Source organism: Canis lupus, chromosome 10 (genome assembly GCF_011100685.1).
Source record: "Canis lupus familiaris isolate Mischka breed German Shepherd chromosome 10, alternate assembly UU_Cfam_GSD_1.0, whole genome shotgun sequence".
Lineage (NCBI taxonomy): Eukaryota > Metazoa > Chordata > Mammalia > Carnivora > Canidae > Canis > Canis lupus.
The window spans coordinates 63839972-63863840 of record NC_049231.1 but is presented as its reverse complement, the minus strand read 5'-3'; the positions used below and the strand labels follow the sequence as shown (position 1 = coordinate 63863840).

At 35.2% G+C, this 23869-nt stretch overlaps 1 protein-coding gene across 13 annotated transcripts in view; it reads right to left on the bottom strand.

Moving 5' to 3' along the window:
• Positions 1 to 23869, bottom strand: part of EHBP1 (EH domain binding protein 1) — a 345189-nt gene that overhangs the window by 252367 nt on the left and 68953 nt on the right. For all 13 annotated transcript variants that reach the window (XM_038551390.1, XM_038551391.1, XM_038551395.1 and 10 more), the window contains 2 exons: positions 8988 to 9045; positions 1016 to 1111 (listed from right to left, as the gene is read on the bottom strand). In XM_038551390.1, coding sequence (XP_038407318.1) covers positions 1016 to 1111; positions 8988 to 9045 — 154 coding nt within the window. The remainder of the gene's footprint in view (positions 1 to 1015; positions 1112 to 8987; positions 9046 to 23869) is intronic.

Here is a 23869-nt window from a genome sequence, read left to right as displayed (position 1 = left end):
AACAGGCAGGTAGGTATACACACAGCTATGTTTTTGGATCTGCTCTTTGAATTTGCAACTAGAATTTTGCTTTTAAGCTGCAGTATTTGTAAAATATTAATAGTAATAAGATATTTATCAAATATCAATTTAGAACTTCTTACATCAATAAAATACTTATTGAATACTAATTTTTAAAATTTATTTATTTATTTGAGAGAGACAGGGAGAGAAAGAAGGAGTGGGGGGTGAGGGGCAGAGGGAAAGAGAGAGAGAGACTCTCAAGAAGACTCCCTGCTGAGCACAGAGTCCCATACAGGCTCAATCCCAGGACCAAGAGATCATGGCCTGAGCCAAAATCAAGAGCTGGCCACTTAACAAACTGAACCAGGTGCCCCTCAAATATTAATTTTAAAACATATCGGGATCCCTGGGTGGCGCAGCGGTTTGGCGCCTGCCTTTGGCCCAGGGCGCGATCCTGGAGACCCGGGATCGAATCCCACATCGGGCTCCCGGTGCATGGAGCCTGCTTCTCCCTCTGCCTGTGTCTCTGCCTCATTCTCTCTCTCTCTCTGTGACTGTCACAAATAAATAAAAATTAAAAAAATAAAATAAAATAAATTTGCCAATAACATTTAAAAAAAAAAAAAAAAAAAAAAAAAAAAACATATCTTGTAATTAGTCAAACTGGACTAACAAAATGAGGCTTGGGACTAAGAATTCCACAAACCTCAGTTTTCCATAAAAAAGTACCTTAAAGTTTCCTGTGGGTAGAATGAGGGAAATAGTAAAAGAAGTATTCTAACAGATCTCAATTGTAACAAGTTCAAAAGGATTCCCAAATTATTCTGACTTCATAGTCCATGAAATACCCTGATGCCCTTGCACTGTTACAAACTGCTATATCCATAAAAATAATGTACATTAAGGAACCAGGTTAGACCCAAATATATATAGAAAATGAATACTAAAATAGTCTGTCATTCAGAACCATGATTATATAGTAAGTTCTAGAACTTATAAAAATGGAGCTTACCTTAAAAAGTGTCACAGTGATTTCAATGTTTTCAGGAACAGGCCACACTACAACACCACGGTATGGATTTTTTATTCCAGGTTGCCAACTATGAGCCTACCAAAATAGAAATAATGGCTTCAATATGAAGTACAGGAAATGCAACGTTAATAATTTACAAAAATTTATCGACCCTATTAAACTATCCATTAGATCTGTAGTCTCCTTCAAAAAAATGATTAGTCAAATAAGACTTTTCAAGCATTAAACTTGGACCAGGAGTTCTATCACATGATAGCTATAGATTACTATCTGTAACCAAAACTTTACCTACTCCCTCCTTACCACCACATAAAAGAATAATCAAAAATGAAGTGTCTCATGTTTTCAAAACTACTATTTGTGATTAAATAAAAATTTTATTAGGAGAAAAAAAAATTTTTAATGACTTTGTGATCTAGGAACTTAAAGGCAAATTCATTCTTTTAAAAGGAAAAACAAAGTGTATACTTTGAAGTTCACTTCCTATTAAACTGTGACATTTATTTGGGCAAGTAAAGAAGAAAGCAGTTTTTATAGAAATAATATTTCTAGCACTTGTGATTTTCAAGATTCTTCTTCTTTGTAAATCTAGTTTATCATGCTTCCCTAAGGATCCCCCAAATTTGGGTGTCACCACTATAGTTCTTTCTTTGTGGTGGCACTTCCAGCCAAAGCTGGATAAGAAAGTTAATTGAAGAGATAAAAAAATCAAAGTTAAAAGAGAATAGATGCTTATTACATATTCAAGTGTAGCTGTTCATATAGGCAGTTCAATATATGTGCCTAGAATAATAAATCTAGGCATCATTAGCACATAGGTAATACTTAAAGCTTAAGGGTAGATGTGATACCAAAGGGAGGAGTACAGCTAGAGAATATAAATGTTCAAGAAATGAACCTTGGAGCACAACATTAATAGGTCCAAGAAATGAGGAGGAATCCGCAAAAGAGGGTTCATATAGCAGAAGGAAAACCAGAGGTGTAGGTATCCTAAAAGTCTAGTGAAGAAAATGTTTCATGGAGAAGGGAACAATCAATCACCTGTGCCAAATCTTGATGATAGGTTAGATAGGACGAGGCCTGAAAAACAGCTAATTTAACAGAGCAGAAGCTATTACTAACTTCACAAGAGGTGTTTCAGTGGAATAATGAGAGCAAATGCTTGATTGGATTGGAATGGGTTCAAGAAAGGATAGGAAAAAAGAAATTAAAGATACCAAGTACACTCAATTCCTCTGAGGTGTTTTGCTGAAAGAGAAAGAGAAAAATAGTCTGTGGTAATGGTAAAAGAGTGGCAGAGACAATTTTTTCAATAAGAGAAAAATATATTTTTAAAAAAATTTTATTTATTAGAAGAGAGAGAGAGAGCACAAGCAGAGGGAGCAGGAGAGGAAGAAGCAGGCTCCCTACTGAGCAGGGAGCTCTATCTCAGGACTTCATGGATCATGACCTGAGCTGAAGACAAACACAACCAACTGAGCCACCCAAGCGCCCCAAGAGAAAACTATTTTAATGCTGATGGGAAATATCCAAGTAAGGGGGAAACCTTAATGATGCAAGAGAAAGAATTACTGGAGTAATGCCCTTAATGACAGAAAAGGAGACACAGACAATTCTCCCATGATAACAGGAAAGAAGTTATAGGAGTACAGATGTGTGCCACGGTACAAATTTAACAGATGAGGAAACTGAGGCACAGACTGGCCCAAGATCATACAGAAAGTGGCAGAAGTTGGATTTGAACCCATGAAATGGAACTAAAAAAGGATCAAGATCATGGACATTTATGTCCATTCAAATCTTACCATATTGTTAGTTAAAATGCCAGCGTAAGATATAGGTTTAGCAGCGCCCCCCTACTCCAACTCATAAATTGTCAATAATTCTCCCTCTATTCTGTCTCCATTGCTCTCCAATCACAAAACTTCAAGTAAGGAAAGGGAAGTAGAGATTTACCACAACAGACTTAGCACAGCATACCCAAAGGTAAAGAGCTGAGAGCTGTTGATCAAAAAATATCTCTAGCTTCCTCTATTCCTCTGCCTATTTATGGAAATATGCCTACTGACAATACTAGAACAAAAACTTCACAAAGCAAATAATCTCCATTTGAAAAGTAAATTTCTCCCTACCTTAGATAGTCCTTAATCAAAACTCTGCTCTACATATTCTACATACTTCATCTTGAAGATTTATGACAATTCTAATTGTCATGTACTATGATGACAGATCAGGTTATTCCTCTGATCTCTTCAAATTCACCATCATTATAGTTTCATTGTCTCCCCATAGAATGAAAACATAAGAGTATAATAACTAAACTTTCCTTATTTGCCACAGTAAAGATAATAGTATTTGTAAAATTCTTTTTTTTAAAGATAGATTTATTTATTTATTTATTTATTTATTTATTTATTTATGAAATAGAGTATGAGCAAGTGGGGCTAGAGGCAGAGCGAGAGAATCTTCAAGCAGACGCCCCACTGAGCCTGGAGCCTGTAACAGGGCCCAATCTCATGATCCATGAGATCATGACGTAAGCCAAAAGTACAAGGGGGACGCTCAACCAGCTCAGCCACCCAGGTGTCCCCTTTTTGTAAAATTCTCAATGAAAAAATGACCATCAAAGAACTTTATTTTTTTCCCCGCCCCCATCAAAGAACTTTAAACTTGAGATCCTTAGGAGATCTAATGCAGATAAGGAAACCAAAACAAATAAAGAGGTAAACAGCTTGCCTGAACCCATGCTAGCAATCAACAGAATCACTTCCTTGATTTCCAAGTTCAGATTTCTTGACGTAACCAACATCATACCCAGCTCTCTCCATGGTCTACACAGTAGTCAAGAAAACAGCTTTCTACCCTAAGGCCTTATCATTTATTGGATGATGCAAAGATGAAAAGAGGGAATGTAGAGACTACCTAACAACTGGGCAGAATTAGTAGATGGTAATATCAGATCATTTCCTCAGGTACCCTAATGCTGGTCTTCTAAATGACCTCTTTCGATCCTTAGCCTTCGATCACAGAAATTGGATTGCTCAACAAAGAAAAACACAATCTGCTTAACAAACTAAAAAAAATTTTTTTTAATTAAAAATGATGTAAGGGTATTAGTTCCCAAGTTGCTAATGTGCTGTCATTTTCTTACCATTCTACTCAGCATCTCTCTCCCCAGCAACAAAAAAATCCAACTAAGTTAAGCTCTGGCTTTCTGCTACTCCTTTTAGAAACTGTACAACCTGGCTAAGTTAGGACACTGTAACAAAATCAATTAGTCCAGCTGAGTAGCTGGCACTGCCAGCTTTATAATGTTAGCTAATTATTAAACAGTAGGCAGAAAACAGGACCAAGTAAATTTTACTGGAGAGGAAACCAGAACTGTACACAATAGCAAACATGAAAAAAATTCCTATTTTCAAAGAGCTTACTACAACTTCCACGTCAAACAGAATTCAAGAATCTGAAGCTAGAAAAAGAATGAAAAGTCCAATATCAGATAAATAGTGCTCACTCGATTGGGTAAAAAATACCTAATATGGTTAATAAACATTTAATTGTACAAATTCATAAGGACATTAATTTAGGTTCTTAAGAACTTCACTAGAAAAAGCGTATCACATTGGCAACATCAGCACTATGAGAACCGTGATCAGTTTTCATTGAGAGTAACAGAAAGGATTCTTTAGAAAATTCAGCACAGAAACACAAATACAGCTATTCAGCTTCTTTGTATAGTTAGGAAAGGCAGATTCTTTATTTGCCAGCATCTTAGTATAGACAATGGTACAAAGGATTAGGCCACATTATCTAGTTTCCCTTATTTAATTTTTCTGACTTTTTGGACATGACAGTTTGACATGCCAAAACAGATCTAGGGAAAAGGTAACATTTCTCAATTTAAGGTACTAACTCTACAAAATGCCTAATTTTCTAATTCTTTCATGTCATACCTCCCCTAAAAGACTTGTACCTAATATGGTACTAAATACAGGGTAAACATTCACTTGTTATTTCTGATTCCTACAAAATCAAAATATCTCACTAAAAATTTACAATCGTCAGTTGTTAAATAATTTTCAATTTATAAAACTGCACATACCCATATGTTTAAAATGCTACATATAAAGTTACCTTAGAGTTGTTGCCATTAAGGCAAAGCTCTGCAACGTACCTCCTCTTCCTGACATCCCAGCACACTGTAAAAGGCTGGAGAACAACCACAGAGCAAGGAAGTAAAGGTGGTAATGCCATCAAAAAGCTTGAGAGGACTTCAAGCTCTGGTTTCCCTTTGGAATTCTCCCATCTCTCTGTGAGCTTAAATTTCTGTCTGGAAAACCATATTTAAGACAACATACTAGGGGATCCCTGGGTGGCTCAGTGGTTTAGCGCCGCCTTCAGCCCATGGCATGATCCTGGAGACCTGGGATTGAGTCCCACATCAGGCTCCTTGCATGGAGCCTGCTTCTCCCTCTGCCTGTGTCTGTGCCTCTCTCTCTCTCTCTCTCTCTCTCTCTCTCTCTCTCTCTGTGTGTGTGTGTGTGTGTGTGTGTGTGTGTGTCTCTCATGAATAAATAAATAAAATCTTAAAAAAAAAAAATAAGACAACATACTACTATGCCGTGATTTGGAGAGACTATCATAATTGCCCTGCTTCCTGCTGTCCTATATTTGATTTAAAAATAACTTATTTAAGCATATACAAGTCAACTGCAGCCTGACAAAATCTTTATTATAAATGCCATGACTTAGGGCGCCTGGGTGGCTCGGTTGGTTGGGCATCTGCCTTCAGCTCATGTCATGATCCCAAGGTCCTGGGATCGACCCCCTCATTAGGCTCCCTGCTCAGCTGGGAGCCTGCTTTTCCTTCTCCCCATGCCTACCGTGTTCTCTCTCTGTGTCAAATAAATAAAATCTTTTAGAAATAAATTTTTTAAATGCCATGACTCAAAAAAAATAAAAATAAAAATAAATAAAAATGCCATGACTTGAGGAGATAGGGAAGCTGCATGTTGTGTTAATTATCCATGGTAATTATTTTCTCGAAAAAAATGAGTCAGCAATGAATTCTACTTATACATTTAGCTATAAAGATAAACATGTGTCCAAAGAAAGTAAGCACTAAACTGAGAACTAAACTTTAAATAAAGTAGTGTGCCTTATTTATTCTCTAATCTGACATTTATCTGGGTCTCAGTTATAAGCTGCAATCTATCAATATAGAAAAAGACAGATATATTCAGAACCAGGAAAGAGAAATAATAGGCTATAAGGATGACAAAAACCAAACTGATCACTGTACAATTCAAATTCTTTCCAAAAATACAGTTAAAAGTAAATGCTAGACTATTTTCTGGCCAATGGTTGTAGAGCACTTTTTCCCCCTCAGTGACTTCCATGGGACTCAGCAGCAAATGATGTATGTTTTAAAGGAAAACATCAGAAAATAGAACTGTCTTTCAGAAGAAAAAAATTGGTTCTAGTCTTTGGATTTAGTATAAGTGATAGCCAGTTTAAAAAAAATAGCTGGGAACAAGTTTTTGGTTTTTTTTTTCAAAGAATTCCAAAATGTCATAGTTTTCAAGTTTCTAAAGATTAAACAACAGTTATTTGTTTAACTTTTATAATAATGTTATAATCATTTCTTTCATAATTTCTGGAACTGATTTTTAAGTCCATTTTTGGCTATTCTGTACAATTTATAAAACAGCATTCACATACGCATGAACATACTATGCACTTGCTGTAAGGAGCTTAACACATTGTGGGTTCTCATAAATTTTTCAAAAGAAATACATCTATAATGTTTTAAGAGAAAACACAATGATTCTGAAATACACAGAAGGGATCTGAAATATTAAGAGCATCACAATTGGACAGGAGTCCAAAAAATAATTCCTTCTAGAAAATACTGCATTCTGAGAAAAATCCACCTATAGCCTCCTATGTTTGGATTTCACCATCTGGATTCAATCAATATTTGATACAATATGAAAAAGAATCTGGGCCTAAAAGATATCTGACTTTCAAAAATGCAATTAAATAAAGGGGTATTTAACTTCAAACATGGATATGTATTCTGAATTGGCCTATAATCTAAAGTATTTCACTGTTTCATATTTTCTTAGAAAACAATTATATCTAATTATTAAAAGGAGGCAATCACTTTCAGTTGATAGCTAAAAACACATAGGGTCTAATATTTATAGTTTTACAGTTATATTCATCTATCATACATAGTGTATTGTTCCTTTCCATAAAAGCCTAAGACCACTAGGCAAAAGCGACAAATACCCAGCAAAACAGAGAAGACCCTAAGTCTGCTTTCAGAACCCTTTTTCATATGTAAGTGATAAGAAAATATTACAGGTCCAATAGATAATGCCTCCAAACTATAAATGTATGCTTTGAAGAAGAATTCATTCATGATATGATGTAACTAGATCTTTCCTATGTAGCTAGTAGAAATACATTTAAAAGTTGAAAATGTACCAACACTATTACCCAGCAAATTCCATTCCTATGTATTTGCCCAAGAGAAATTAAAATATTTGTCCCCCAAAATACAGTAGTTTTTATAGCAGACTTATTCACAGTAGTGAACATTCAGAATATTCACTGGAAATGAATCAAATCATCAACAGGGGGGACGCCTGGGTGGCTCAACAGTTAAGCAACAACAACAAATCATCAACAGGGGCTTAAATAATCAAACTGCAAAATATTCACTTGACGGAATACTATTCACCATAAAAAAAATAAACTACCAAGTTTCACAAGAGCATGAATAAATCTCAAAAACATTATGTTGAGCAAAAGAAACCACATAGAAAATAGTACCGTATGATTCCATTTACATGAAATTCAAAAACAGGCAAAACTAGTTTATGGTAATACAAAACTCAGAATAGTGGTTGCCTCTTAGAGTTGGGAATTAACTGGAAGAGGACACAAAGGAAAAAGGGAGGAAAATAATCTATATCCTAATAGGAATACTAATTACTCAAATATATATTGATCAAAACTCATTAAATTGTATAAGATTTATATGTAATTTTAACTGAATAAAAATAAAATCTGACAAGATATCTGTAAAATATTAAAAATTCTGAAATTAAACTTAAATTAAAAGGAATACATTTTTTCCTCACACAGGGCTACTTATGGAAAAACCAATATCCACTAAACATGCTTATAGTGTGTACTTATAAAAATATATTCATATTTACCTACAGAATAAAATTTTTAAAGTATCTGCAGAACCGTTATTCAACATTTAAAAATTCTGTTCTAGGGATCCCTGGGTGGCGCAGCGGTTTGGCGCCTGCCTTTGGCCCAGGGCGCGATCCTGGAGACCCGGGATCGAATCCCACGTCGGGCTCCCGGTGCATGGAGCCTGCTTCTCCCTCTGCCTGTGTCTTTGCCCCCCTCTCTCTCTATATATATATGACTATCATAAAAATAAAAAAAATAAAAATTCTGTTCTATCCCCCACAAAGCTGTAAGTGCAAAAAATTAAAACCTTTGAAAAATCCAACTCCTTTTCTCCTGCTGCTCAGTAATGGACTCAGATAACTCATCATTCCTGAAGTTTGCCTTAACTTCATCCTCTCAGAATCTGAATTTAAAAATCCCAGGTATAATTTTGTGTTACCTATTTAATCACTAATTAATTATTACCATTGTACAGAGAAGTTAAGTAACAATGATGTTATTTAAGGCCATCATATCTAAAATCAAAAGTCAGGTTATCTGGCTCCTGTTTTCAGAACTACAGTAACACAATCACAATGCCTGATCAATCATTTTAATAGATTAGATAGATATATGAGAAATAACCCAAAATATCAAGTAATATTTTAAAATATTCTACACTGGGACAAGAGAAGCTTAATAATTTGACTAGAAGTTTAGTTCAATATTTGGTAAGAAACTTAGAAAAGAGACAAACCTTAGAAGACTTCCTTCGGCTTCTTCTTGTCCAAACTACCACCAGTTTATCTGGTTGCCTGTCAAATGGGAAAAAAGATTAAGTATAATTTATCTTACATCAAATTAATAAAGTTTAGTTCTAGTGCCTTTAAAAGGACAAAAATGTCACCTACTTTAGATTACATAGAGGAGTTATTCTTATGATAAATCTCTGTAAATTATTCAAATATAGTAAATCTTGAATACAAATGTGATCTAATTTAAATGACTAATATTTTATCCACGTTTTTCTAAAATTCCTTTAGCAATTAATTCACTGGGACAGACCAAGTAAAATACTTAGAACTGGGGACTTTTTAAAAAAGAAAAAGCACACATACATACATACATATCCTCTAAAAATTAATGCTATATATCTAACACATTATCTACTTTAATTTGGAGAAAATAGCATAAAAATGGCACTTCCAAAATAATTTAAATCTACAGGTTACACCACTTTTATATCTCATTATCTTATGAACAATGCTGTGGTTTTCAAAACATTTTTATAATCAATCATCTCAACAATCTTCATAAAAATAATACAGTACTAAAATATACATAAGGTACTTTACTCTTATTCCTATTTTATAAATTTTTAAAACTGGCAAAAAAATTAACCAACAGCTCTGGCAGAACCAAGTCTGAAATATAGGTCTTTTAACTCTCAGACCTCTCTCTTCTTTACCTTCTGCTAACGTAAAGTTAAAAGCAAAAAACCCTTATGTTTTCAGCTAATACAATTAAGTTCTTTTTAGTGCTTACAGGAAACAACAAGATTATGATTATCAGTTATTTTCCTTAAATTTTTATTTTAAAAAATCTTAAATAAAAGCTTTTTAATCAAGAAATAAATGATATGCTCATTTCAATGACTTTCATCACTTCTGTCTCATATACTTTACCCAAAAATCCCTATCAGCAGATGACCTCTCCTTTCATTTACTTAAATACATACATATGTGTGTGTGTGTGTGTATATATATATATATATATATATATATATATAATAGGCCACCAGCCATAAACTTCTTGCCCAGTGATTCATCTATAAATCTATCCAAAGAGAGAGTCGTTCGATAAAAAAGTACTGAGAAACTGACCCAGAACGTTGCACAGAAAAACAAAGTGATAAAAATATCTTAAAACAAGGTAAGAGATATAAAAAACAAATTGCAAAGTACATACACATAACACAAATTCTAGAAGTTTAGAACAGTGGGCATGGCAAAGAAAATACTGAAGAGATAAGGCTAAGCATGCTCCAGACTTGAAGAGAGTCCTTAAATAAAAAGTATATATTAATTAATAGAATTATTAAAAATAAATCTAGTATCTAGATACCATACAAACTACAAGGCAGCAAGAATAAAGAGAAAACCATACAAGACAGGTTACCAACAAAGGAATCACTGGACTGATAGCAACTTCTTATTAGCAGCAACAGAACCCAAAAGACAATAAAGCGAATGATCTTCAAGTTGCTAAGGGAAAATAGCTGTCACCCTTGAGTTTCATACTGGTTAAACTATCATTTAAGAAATGGTTTTAGACATGTCCTGGCAAAGAGCAGATAATCAATAAATATTTGATGAATGAATGGGGAAAAAAAAAGAAAAACTGTTTTAGACTATGAAGACTAAGAATTGACAATGCATACATCCCAGTTAAATAAGGGAAGCAGTAGGATGCAAAGCAATATAAATATCATAAAATGTTAATGCTTGTTCATTTTAGGTGGTAGAACCCAAAGAAAAACTAGACCAAAACCAGAAGGAAGGTTCCAATAATTAAACTGACTAAGGAGCCAACTAAACAAATGCACAACATTTCTGATGGTGATAATAACCAGGATCATATAAATACAAAAATGGTGGTTCTCCATCCAAGACAAAACTTAGGTCTGAGTGTCAGGCATAAAGACAACAGCAGTAAACGAAAACCAGTAGCTTGCTTTGGTAAGTCTTCCCACAGTGAGTTCTTGGGAGCCACAGCCAGATGCAGAAGTGCTAAATTACAGATGAAATGGAAGAAAGTTTCTATGAAATATCAGAATGAAACCTAAGAATCCAAACCAATGCAGAAAGAAACAAAACCTTGTTCAACACAGAGAGAAGCAGAACAGAACAAAGGACAATGAAGATGAGGAGCAGTAAAGGAATATAACAGGGGATCCCTGGGTGGCACAGCGGTTTGGCGCCTGCCTTTGGCCCAGGGCGCGATCTTGGAGACCCGGGATCGAATCCCACATCGGGCTCCTGGTGCATGGAGCCTGCTTCTCCCTCTGCCTATGTCTCTGCCTCTCCCTCTCTCTCTCTCTGTGACTATCATAAATAAATAAAAATTTTAAAAAAAAATTTTAAAAAAAGGAATATAACAGATGGAGCTGGGAAGAAGGTGTGATCAGTGCTTGCAGCTTAACAGTAGAGGGAATGAGTAGCCAACAAATGTAAGACACCTTGTTTGAAATTATTTACGGCTTGCTGGAACATTTTACCTAGATTACTACACCAACCAACCTTTTCATCATGTTCTCATCTCCACATCTCCAGGCAACTCCAACTCCTAATTATATTTCCATAGTACTTCTTTAAAAATGCTATAAAATCTTAGAGCTTTTGCTTGTTTATTACGCTATACTCATCTCATATACTGCAGGTGCTACAAACTGGTCCTTTGCAGTTTGAAGTTGACAGATTCATTTTTACCTTAAAAGTATTCCATTGTCTTTTATTTTGAATTTAAATTTAAAAAAACAGTTCTTACTTAAATGCTTTTAAACAAAGTCCATGCTGTCTGGATTATTAGAGCCTCCACTATGACCTGCTTCACTCCTGACCAGCTTCTAATTAGACCTTGCATACATTTGACCCTCTGACAACCTGGCATGCAAGAGACCGTCCATTATTCCTGAATGTTGTTTATAAGGCACTTCACCCACCTGACTCTGATCTACCTTTCTAGCTACAAATATGTGAACACATACTCCCTTCAATCTCTTCATATCTTTGCATGTTATTACCTTTCTTTAAAAAAGTTCCTCTTCCTTCCCTTTTCTACTTGATAAACTCTTAATTCATCACTTCCTCTGTGAAATCTTGACCACTCTTCATTTCATCTCTACCCCGTTCCATATTCCACATTCTCAGGCAGTTATCTGCTCCTGCTACTGTATTCCCAGTAATACCTTAAAAACATCTCTATCTAAATATTCAATATGCCCTATATTACACTTTTATTATTTCTAGCTCCTCCACTTGATTGCACTCCTTTATCAACCATATCTTGTCTTTATATTCCTAGTAATTAATAAGAATTTGGTACAAGGCTGAGGCTCAGTGAATCGTGCTGCTGAATGAAACTTAAGTTTCCAGCAGAAATTCCCAACTGGTTAATTATAATTGATGAGGTCCAACTACAGCCAGTAGCTATATAATACATCCTCTCTGGAGCTTACTTGAATTTTGCAAGGATTCTCACCTTGGCTGCACATGGGAACCTTCTGGGAAGCTTTTAAAAATACTGATGCCTAGGTTCCACTCCTGGAGAATCTGATTTAATTTGATGTCATCTGCAGATTTTTAAAAAATTATTACAGGTGATTCTAAATATGCAGTCAAAGTTGAGAACCACTTGTTTCACAGGGAGAGTGGTAAGCAACGCCTATCACGACTGACTTCAAACACTAGTGAGACATACATTGTGCCAGCAGTAGGGGTATCTCCCCTGGGCCTGACCCCACACATCCTTCTAGCCACCATCCATCCAGGCCACCTGCACTGTTGCCTCCTCCTAACTCAGCTTCTCGGCACCTCCCTCCCCTCAACCATCCTGATTTCAGTGCTTCAGAACAGGGGAAGCTTTTTACCATAAAAAATCAGGAAGAATGGTCTCCTAACCTACATGCCTGAAGGTCCAAGAATGTAAATAGTACATAAATGACTTATCTGAGAATAGCCCCAGAGACAGCTAAACTTTTTTGTGCTTCTAAGTCATGTCCCATTTTTAAAATCTCTTTATTAGAAATCAGTCCACCTTTGCATTATCATGGGCAACATAAGGCAGTATTCTAAAATAAAGGTTCTATGACTTATTGTTCTCAATAGAAGAGTACCAATAACCACAAAATTAGCTGACCACAATCAATATTTTAAGCATCTGTGCTGTACTAGAAAAGAACCATTAAATATTTACATATATGCACACAAGAGACTAGGGACAGAGTAACTGTGAGAATATTATCCAACTACCAAAGAACCTAAAATTATACAACTTTCTATCAAAAAAGTCAAGACAACACGATAGAGCTCAGGTTTCAGAGACAATTCAAATAATCACATATTTAACATTTCTACCCCATCCCCTGACTTAAGTAACCAAGTCTACACATAATACATACACAAACATACAAATACACAAACATATATAGTTATATAAACATTTTATACACATGCACATAAAATGTATACACAGATGAACCTTCTTTGAAACCTATCTAAAGAGTTCCATTAAAAAAGCTGAAGTTTTTTGGTGGATTTATTCAGGAAAGAAAACTTCACAACAAAAATTAAAATTTAAAAGACATTAAATTTAACACCTCTAACGTACCCTTCAGAGTCCTTAAAAAGGAATAAGTTGACTGTGAAAGTGGCAAGACTTATCTCAAACTGTGGTCCTGATGCTAAATTCTAGAGAGTAGGAAGGAGGAAACTAAAAAGAAGTGGAAAAGGGAGAATATAACAGAGCTACAATGAACCAGAGTATAAAACCATAAGCTTTATCTTTCTTTGGTCGGAAGCTAAATTTTGTGCCCTCCTCTTTTATGACTAGCGAGCTTAAAGGTAAATTAAAAAAAAAAAATTGGCTTAAATTTAGAGTCCACTCTCATGTGTCATATATATGTGAGGTAAGACTAAAAAAGCTGTGGAAAAAAAAGTCCAAAACCATCATATGAAAACCAGTCTCATCACTTTCCAGAATCATACTCTGCATTCAAAAAATATTTTACTGAATGCCTATTATGTTCCTGGCACTGTGCTGAGCAATGAAAATACAAAGATGAAAGAAGATAAACCTCGATTCTCTAAAAGCTTATAATCCAATAGAGAGACAAACAATCTACCTCATTTCTAGTACAACCCTGGGGAACACGGAGAAAACAAAAAATCTTACGCAGAGAAGGATCTACTTATAAGCATCTCGGGAAATAGGCACAGATAAAAAGAGCCTGCCCAACCACTGAGATTACTTATTTAAAATGTATTTTAAAACCTGTAATTTTTGAAACCTTAAATATAAAATCCAACAAAAGACGAGTGACTAATACAGTACATCTGTCTACTACAAAATTATAAAGCCATTAAATATATTTTCTAACAACACTGACAAGCATGGGACTATGCTTAGGATATCATGTTAGGTTTATTTAATACAGATTTAATTTTTTTTCCTATAATCTATAATGAAAGAAGACTCCCAGGAACAAATATCTCAAAATGCCAATTGTGGCCACTATTAAAAAGTAAAACTACATGTCATTTTAAAGATACAATTCTCTTTATTTTCTGCAATGCATTTATGTTACTGTATGCTGGAGAGCTATTTAAATGTAGGGGCAAGTTATTTAAAATAAAACAACCTTTTAAGTTTAGAATTAAGTATGAACAGAGATAAACAAGTTTTTAAACTTCACTTAAATTTAAAGAGCTTTTAGACAGCTGAATTAATTTGTTTCAAAGTCAACAAAAGTAGAAGGCGTGTGTGTTGCCTAAAATAACACAAATGCGCTCCAAGGCTGAGCTGGCCCTATACAAAATTTTGAAATAGATCCCACTTGATTTTGGCATCCTTCCTTCCTTTATTTACAGTACCTCCAATTCCTGGAGCATTTTTCCTTGGGCATGCAAAATCAACATGACACTCCATTATGATCCAAACAATAATAATATGGCAAATAAATACTTTTCAGATCACTCTTTTTTCCTCTACATCAATTAAAATTCCCCTTTCTCTGGGGTACTGAAAGGCAAGAAAGGCAAGAGGAAACAATCTGAATTAATCTATGATATGAATTTTTAAAAGAAGACTTTTCCAAGGCAACACAGTATGGAGGAAAGAATACTATTAGCACAGAGGAAACTTATTTTTCCTGGTTCTGGCCCTGAGTGACCTTTGGAATGTGGCTCCATTTCTCTAAGTCTATTCCCTAATCTATCAAATGAAGAGATTACTAAAGAGATTATGAAGAGATTACTAAAATCTCAACTAGTTCTAAAACACAGTGGTTCAATGACTGTTAAGATTAAATGACTATAATTGAGTAAATATTTGATGGTTTAAAATGAAATGAGAAATTCGGGAATAGAATAAAGAATTTATGGCATGAAATCACTTGCCTCTATCTTCTCATAATCTAGAAATAGCTAATATTACTAACTTTGAATAACAGTATGAAAGGGGAAGTAATATCTTTTAGCAGAATAGTAAAATGACCACCAAAGACTCATGTTCCCCGTCCAAAGCATAGTGTTAATTCAGCCCCTCAACTGCACCCCACCCCACCACCACTGTTGGCACTGAAATGGAGCCACAGGATACTTCTTACCACTGGAATGTGAGAAGTTTTGGTGTCACTTCTGGAGTAAAATGGATAATAAACAAGTATGCCTTATCCACATCAGCTGAATGGAGAGGACTGCAGAATGCAGAGGAAGGTAGTCGTAAGGTAAAAGGTGTCTAGGCTCCTGGATGACCACGTGGAAGTCAACCTGGAATACCCTCACTAAACTGAGAAGTGAACAAGAAATAAACTCTTATTAGGTTAAACCACATGGATTTCTGGGTGTGTCTGCTACAGTAACTCAACATTCTAGAAAATTCAGTAAATTAAAAACATACACAACAATAAAACAGTCGCTGTCTTATCGAAGGTTTACATTGCAAAGTACTGAGACCAAATTTAACCTTTTTATGTCCTTCTGGTTTTCTTGTATATGAAATTGATGCTTCCAAAGATAAAAGACAGTTAGAACTCAGAACTTAGTAATTAATATTTAAGCCTCTAAGCTTTTCCTAGATTAAAAATAAGGAAACATAAGTCTTTAGAACATAAAAAGTGCAACATTTTTCTGCCACCACAGAATCCAGGATGTATTTATTATGAGCAAAAGAGAGCTCAAAATATTAATCCTGTAGTTAATGTGAATAGCCACTTCACTAAATAACAAGGTTATCTTTTTAGGTGAAAGGGCTCTTAGCCATAACTGAACATTTCATGGTGGGGTGCTATGAATACTGAAACAAAAAGGGAGAAATTGTCTTATCACAGAAGTACTCTAACTTTACTATTCCTCAAGTAATTATTTTTATCCTTCAGTAGGTACATCTGCCTCCTATTGTACTATAACTGCTGTAGCTTCAGTTAATTATATTCCTTTATGCCTACTTCACAAGAGTTATTTAGCAAGCTGTAATAATTAATTCAATAGGAAGAAAATTATACAAGACAAAGTATTCATATATAGGATATATTTCTTTTCTTTCTGTAAAAATGAAAGGATGATTCTAATCATAGGAGATATAAATCTTTGTCACTTATAAAAAACATTTTTTAAATTATATTTTGTATCTTCCTACTACCTTTAAAACATTTTCACAGGATGACTGCTTTTACTCAAAAATATTTAACTGGTGATGCCCATGGACTTTTGCTAACAGGAATTTCTAACAGCTATATAAGGTATTTAGAGAGAGCACCAGTCAAACTGAGGAGGTGCAGTGTGGCATACTTAATTTAAGTATACTTTTTAACAGGCCACCAAAAAAATACATATTTTTTTTATTTTCTGCTGTACTTTTTTCTTTTCTGCCGTACTATTCAACAGTTCAAAGGTTTTATCATTTTTTTAATATAAAGTTATTTCTGAGACAAACAGCATTATAAAAGTAATCATTACTGTATCACGTGTGCAATACTGGTCTTCCTAAAAAATACCTCCTACTTTATTGTTTTACAGAATCACCACACCACTTCTTTTAATTTAGCATATTATTTACTACTACTTTTCTTATAGGCCTGTTGGAACAAGCCTTACATCTCATTCACATAAATACTAGTATTTCCAAGTTATGTACCTGGCTCCCTAGAACTGAGGTTAGAAAAAAAAGAATATATCACTCAGTACATTCTCCAGCCCTCCTAAAACAATTCTATTCACCATTTCCTCTCAACATACTTCTGTAATTGCTGCAATTTTGTGTGTGGATGATTGTATTAGTCTGTGTTGTCTCTATCTGGCTTTAAGTGTTTTAAGACATTTTCTAGCATTCACAAAGCTAGAATTCAGAAGAAGGCAGGAAAACGGAATATGGTGGATAAAGAAACACATGAAAGCAGACAGATCCGGGTTTACTTTTTTTTAAGATTTTATTTATTTATTCATGAGACACAGAGAGAGAGGGAGAGACATAGGCAGAGGGAGAAGCAGGCTCCCTGTGGGGAGCCTGATGCAGGACTCGATCCCAGGACCCCGGGATCACGACCTGAGCCAAAGGCAGACGCTCAACCACTGAGCCACCCAGGTACCCCCAGATCCAGGTTTAAATCTGGTTCCTCTTCTGGTTTTACCATCTAAGCCTCAAGAGGTGCCTGATCTGTGAAATTAAAACCTTACAGGACTAACATAAAGGTCTATTAAGTAACACAAGTAAAGTGCTTAGCTCAGTGTCTGTCTCAGCAAATTCTCAAATAATGTTAGCAACCATCCCATGTACATGCACAGGGCTTCCAAAAAGCTTTGTACAGTCTCCCTCTTAAATGTGAACAATGAAGGACTGTTAGAGGAAAACTTCTAATATAAAAGGCAAGTGGCTACAAAAAAGAGGAAAGGAACTCAAAAGAAGCCAAAGACAGGGCAGCCCCGGTGGCGCAGCGGTTTAGCGCCGCCTGCAGCACGGGGTGTGATCCTGGAGACCCAGGGTCAAGTCCCGCGTCGGGCTTCCTGCATGGAGCCTGCTTCTCCCTCTGCCTGTGTCTCTGCCTCTCTCTCGCTCTCTCTGAATAAATATTAAAAAAAAAAAAAAAAGAAGCCAAAGACATAATCACTAATAGTCTCAGAAGTATAAAAAGAATTCTATCCATGGAAAATATAAAAGAAGTATTTAAAGAATAAAAAAGTACTCTGGAAATTATGTCATTATGTCTCATTTAGGAAAGCAAAAATTAAAGCACTGGAAGACAAGCTGAGGAAATCTTCTAGATTTCTTATTTTATCTTCTAGATAAGGTGACAGAGACATTAAAAAGGAGAAAAAGACAAGAAATTTAGATCAATTCACAGGTTAAATATCTGACTAATCTCCTGGGATGACAGTTAAAAAAGAGTCTCAGTATGTCACCAATGCCACAGACCTAAGAAAAAAACATTTCAGTTGAAGCAGAACACTCATGGATGCCAGAGGAATAAGGAACTTATGAATCACCAATGCTAAACTGTTCTGAAAGGAATTCTGAAAGGCTGACAGAAAAATTTAGGAATAAGAATCACAGATATAGGAGGGAAGGGGGGGGAACAGTATTTTTTAACACAAGAAAAATCAAAAGAAAGGAAATACGATAATACCATAGTGCTCAGCTGCAAACAAACTAGGTCACAGCAATGAATTCTGATGTCACTCTCATAAAGCTGACTGGAAAATAGGAAGGATGGTGAAAGGGAAGGGTTAGTGATTCAGGGAGGAAGTGGCACAACAGCTAAGTCCTCATCACATTCAGAAGAGAGTAGATAAAGTCTATAATCAAAAAAGTTGTTTTAACAGTTGAAAGCAAAAAAAATAAATAAAAATAAAAATAAAAAAGTTGAAAGCATGTTACTAAACAATAAAATATCACACTGGGAAGGTTATATTCAAAAAGATAGATAATAAGTATTGGTAAAATATGATGAAAATGGAATCCTCACACAATGTTGGTGATACTGTAAAAGGGTACAATTGCTGAAAAAAGTCTGGTAGTTCTTCAAAAAGTTAAACATAGATTTATCATAAGATCCAGTAATTTTACTCCTAGGTATATACCCAAAAATTTGTACATGAATGTTCATGGAAGCAGCATCCATAAGAGCAAAACAATGAAAATAACTCAAATGCCGACCAATTTATGAATGGATACACAAAATGTGGTAGTCCATTCAGTGGAATATTATTCAGCCATAAAAAGGAATGCCATACTGACACATGTTACAACATGGATGAGCCTAGAAAACATCACGCTAAGTGAAATAAGCCAGACACCAAAGATCACTTATTGTACAACTTCATTTATATGAAATGACCATAATAGGCAAATTCGTAGAGTCAAAAGTAGATTCATGATTGCCAGAGATTTGTAGAGGACAGCAAAGATAGAGATGACTACTAACAGGAACAGGATTTCTTTTTTGAGTGATGAAACTATTCTGAACTAGATAGTGATGATAAATACACAGCTCTCTGAATATACTAAAAACCACTGAATTGTATACTTATAAAGGGGTAAATTTTATGGCATACGATTTATAACTCATTAATTTAAGAAAACACCAAAAATATGTTCTAGAAGAACAATACTGTAAGAATTTAAAAGGTTAAAGTGGTTTTCTAGGGGCCACTGGGTGGCCCAGTGAGTGGATCAGTTGGTTGAGCATTCAATTCTTGATTTCAGCTCAGGTCAGGATCTCAGGGTCATGAGACTGAGTGTAGTCAGGCAGGGAGTAGGTTTGAGATTCTCTCTCCTCTCTCTCCTTCTGCATCTCTTCCCACTTGCAAACATGCTCTCGCTCTCTCTCTCTCAAACAAATAAATAAATCTTTTTTAAAAAGTGGTTTTCTATAAGAAAGCAGAATCAAGGTAGGAAAGAGTGAGGCAAGGAACTGCTGCTTTCTTTGTTAGAAGCTTTGCAGTATTCTGAATTTGCAAGCCATTTATGTGTGTCACTTAAATTTGAAAATTTAAAAATAAGTCTTAGTTACAAATAGGAAATGTGGGGCACCTGGGTGGCTTAGCAGTTGAGCGTCTGCCTTTGTCAGGGCGTGTTCCCAGGGTCTCGGGACCGAGTCCCACATCGGGCTCCTGCTTCTCCCTCTGCCAGTCACTGCCTCTCTCTCTGTGTCTCTTATGAATAAATAAATGAAATCTTAAAAAAACACCAAATAGGAAATTTAAGCCCAGAAACAAACCCATACATATAGAGTCAATTAATTTATGACAAAGAAACAAAGCATACACACTGGGGAAAGAAAAGACTTCAAGAAATGGTTTTGGGAAAACTAGATAGACACATGCAAAAAAGAATGAAATTGGACCCTTATCTTCTAAAATATAAAATGGACTAACGGCTTGAATGTAAGATCTGAAACTATAAAGCTCCTAGAAGAAAACACAGAAAGTAAGCTCCTCGATATCAGTCTCGGCAATGATTCTTTTCAATTTAACACCAAAAGCAAAAGCAACAAAAGCAAAAATAAACAAGTAGAACTACATCAAACTAAAAAGCTTCTGTACAGCAAAGGAAATCAACAAAATATAAGGAAAACCCACTGAATGAGATAAAATACTACAAATCATATATTTGGTAAGGGGTTAATATCCAAAATATATAAAAACTCACACAAGTCCATAGCAAAAATCAAGCAAACAAACAATTCTGTTAAAAAAAGAACAGAGTGGGGATCCCTGGGTGGCTCAGCAGTTTAGCACCTGCCTTTGGCCCAGGGCACAATCCTGGAGTCCCAGGATCAAGTCCCACGTCGGGCTTCAGGCATGGAGCCTGCTTCTCCCTCCTCCTGTGTTCTGCCTCTCTCTCTCTATGTCTATCATGAATAAATAAATCAATCTTTTTTTTAAAAAATGAACAGAGGAACTAAAAAGACATTTTTCCAAAGAAGAAATCCATGTCCAACAGGTATATGAAAAGATGTTCAACATTGCTAATTATCAGAGAATGGCAAATCAAAACAATGAGATATCATCTCACACCTATAAGAATGGCTATTATCAAAATGATACAAAATAAGAAACAAATGTTGGCAAGGATATGAAGAAAGGAAACCCTGTACACTGTTGATGGGAATGTAAGTTGGTATAACCACAACGGAAAACTGCATGTAAGTCATAAAAAAATTAAAAAATAGAACAATCATATCATTCAGCAGTTCCACTACTGGGTATATATTTAAAGCAAACAAAATCACTATTTCAAGAGAATATCTACACCCCACATTCACATGTTACAATAGCCAAGACATGGAAAAAAAATCTAAGTGTCCAAGAACGGACAAATAAAGAAAAGGTGATACACACACATACACACACACAAATATAATTCAGCCATAAAAAAGAAGGAAATCCTGCCATCTGTAACAACATGGATGGATCTCAAGGGCATTATGCTAAGTGAAAGAAGAAAGGCAAAATACTGTATGATTTCCCCTTATATGTGGAATCTAATAACCAAACTCACAGATACAGAGGACAGATTGGTGGCTATGAGAAGCAGATGGTGGGGGATGGGGAAAATGGGTGAAGGTGTCAAAAGGTACAAACTTCCAGTTATAAGATAAATAAGTTCTGGGGATATAATGTATAGCATGGTGACTATGTTTAACAATACGGTATTGTATTTTTGAAATTTACTAAGAAAATAGATCTCGAACATTCTAATCACAGGAAAAAATAATTTGTAACTATGAAATGATGGATGTCAACTAAACTCGTTGTAATAACTTTGCTGTATACATATATCAAATCTTTATGTTGTACACCTTAAACTAATACAATGTTATACCAATATAATAAACTAATACAATGTTATACCAATAGAAACTTTTTTAAAAAGAAGAATTTGGGAAAATATATGAAAAAATAAAATTTTAAAAGGTACCTAGCAATCAGGAAAAAAATCGGCCAAGAGTAGAAAGGTATGTGAAAATATGGAATAAAGGTAAAAATTTACATCTACTGAGTCAGAAAAGAACATGAGATCAAACAGAAAAACACATTTTTTAAAAGCCATGATCTACACCTCTGACTCTTAATTGTATCAGTATGTCCTTAAAGAACTGATCAGTAATAAAAGGGTCATTAGCAAATATATATTTTTATTTATATTTGCATATATATATATATATATATTAGAGACAGAGAGAGAAGGCACACACGCATGTGGGTGGGGACAGAGGGAAAGAGAGAGAATCTCTAAAAGGCTCCAAGCCCTCCACAGAGACCAACACGGGGTTCGATCTTATAACCCTGAGAGCATGACCTGAGTCAAGAGTTAGATGCTTAACCGACTGAGCCACCCAGGCACCTCCATTAGCAAGTATTTTTAAGAGTTTAAATACAAGTAAAAATAAAGGCAAGAAAGTGTTGAATAAATGCTAAATAGTTATATGCTGCAAGAAAATAGTCATTACTTTGAAGATCTTCCTTATTCATAAAAGGGACTCCAAATTAACCACTGTCAAGAATAATAGCCCATCCCTGGGACAGCTGGGTGGCTCAGTAGGTTAAACATCTGCCTTTGGCTCAGGCCATGGTCCTGGGATCGAGCTCTGTATCAGACTCTCTGCTCAGCAGGGAGCTTGCTTCTCCCTCTCTTTTATTCTCTTCAAAAGATTCACCATAGTGTAAGTGTCCTACATACACCAACTCATTTAAAGTTCACAAATATCCCACAAGTTGGTAATAAGGTGCTCACTACCCAATACCCATCACTAGAAGGTGTCATTCACACCTGTATGACCTGCCTCACAATTTGAATAGATATTAATATCTCTATATTACAAATAAGGAAATTAAGGCATAAAGAAGTTAAGAAGTTTAAAAAGTTTTGCCAAGTTGACTCTGAGATCTGAAATGAGGCAGTTTGGCATCAGAGTCCATGCTCCTAATCTATTATCTATACTGACAACAAATGCACTGCAGCCTCTATAGAGAATCTCAAAGATTTTTCCAAACAGCATTAGTATCTTTGAGAGGTTATACTTAAAAGTACAATACTTATTCAAAAGTATAGATTTTAGCCCTTTGTAGAGATTAGTTACATTAGTCACAAACTTCATATTATGTTTATAACATCCAACCTGTGACAACATTATCCAGGCATGAAAGTTAGATTTGTTTTTATGACCGCTATTTGATCTTTCATAAGGAATACATGTGCCTATTATTATTTGGTCTGTGACTTTATCTATGCCTCTCAGATTGTCCAAACTTCTTGTTCAAATTAGAAATTTGAGGGGGCATCTGGGTGGCTCAGTCAGTTAAACAACTGCCTTTGGCTCAGGTCATGATCTTGAGGTCCTGGGACCAAGCCCTGCATTGGGCTCTCTGCTGAGGAGCCTGCTTCTCCCTCTCCTCCCTACTCATGCTCTCACTCACTTTCTCTGTCTTTCTCTCCCAGATAAATAAACAAAATCTTTAAGATTTAGAAATTCCATTTCTGGTTGTGGTAAGATAAATTAATCTGTTTCACTATAAAGCTAATTTTTAGCTATCTTGATATAATTTCTTCTCTATGTAGTTTAATAAAACTATAATAGTAATCACAAAAGAACTTTAAAAATCATATAGGACATTTAAAAATTAGTAAATACTTGAAATTATTTATTTATCCCATGTGCCAAAAGTAGTGTGATCCAAGTCCTTTGAGGAGATTTCTCTCCAAGACACTGCCACACACTGATAAGTAAAAGATAAGCCTACTTTAGAGGTTGGTATGTGACTGACAGGATAGAGAATTAATATATATGCCTTAATGTGAGGCAAAATGCTTTCTTTTTAAAAGGAAGAAACTGGGGCAGCCCAGGTGGCTCAGCGGTTTAGT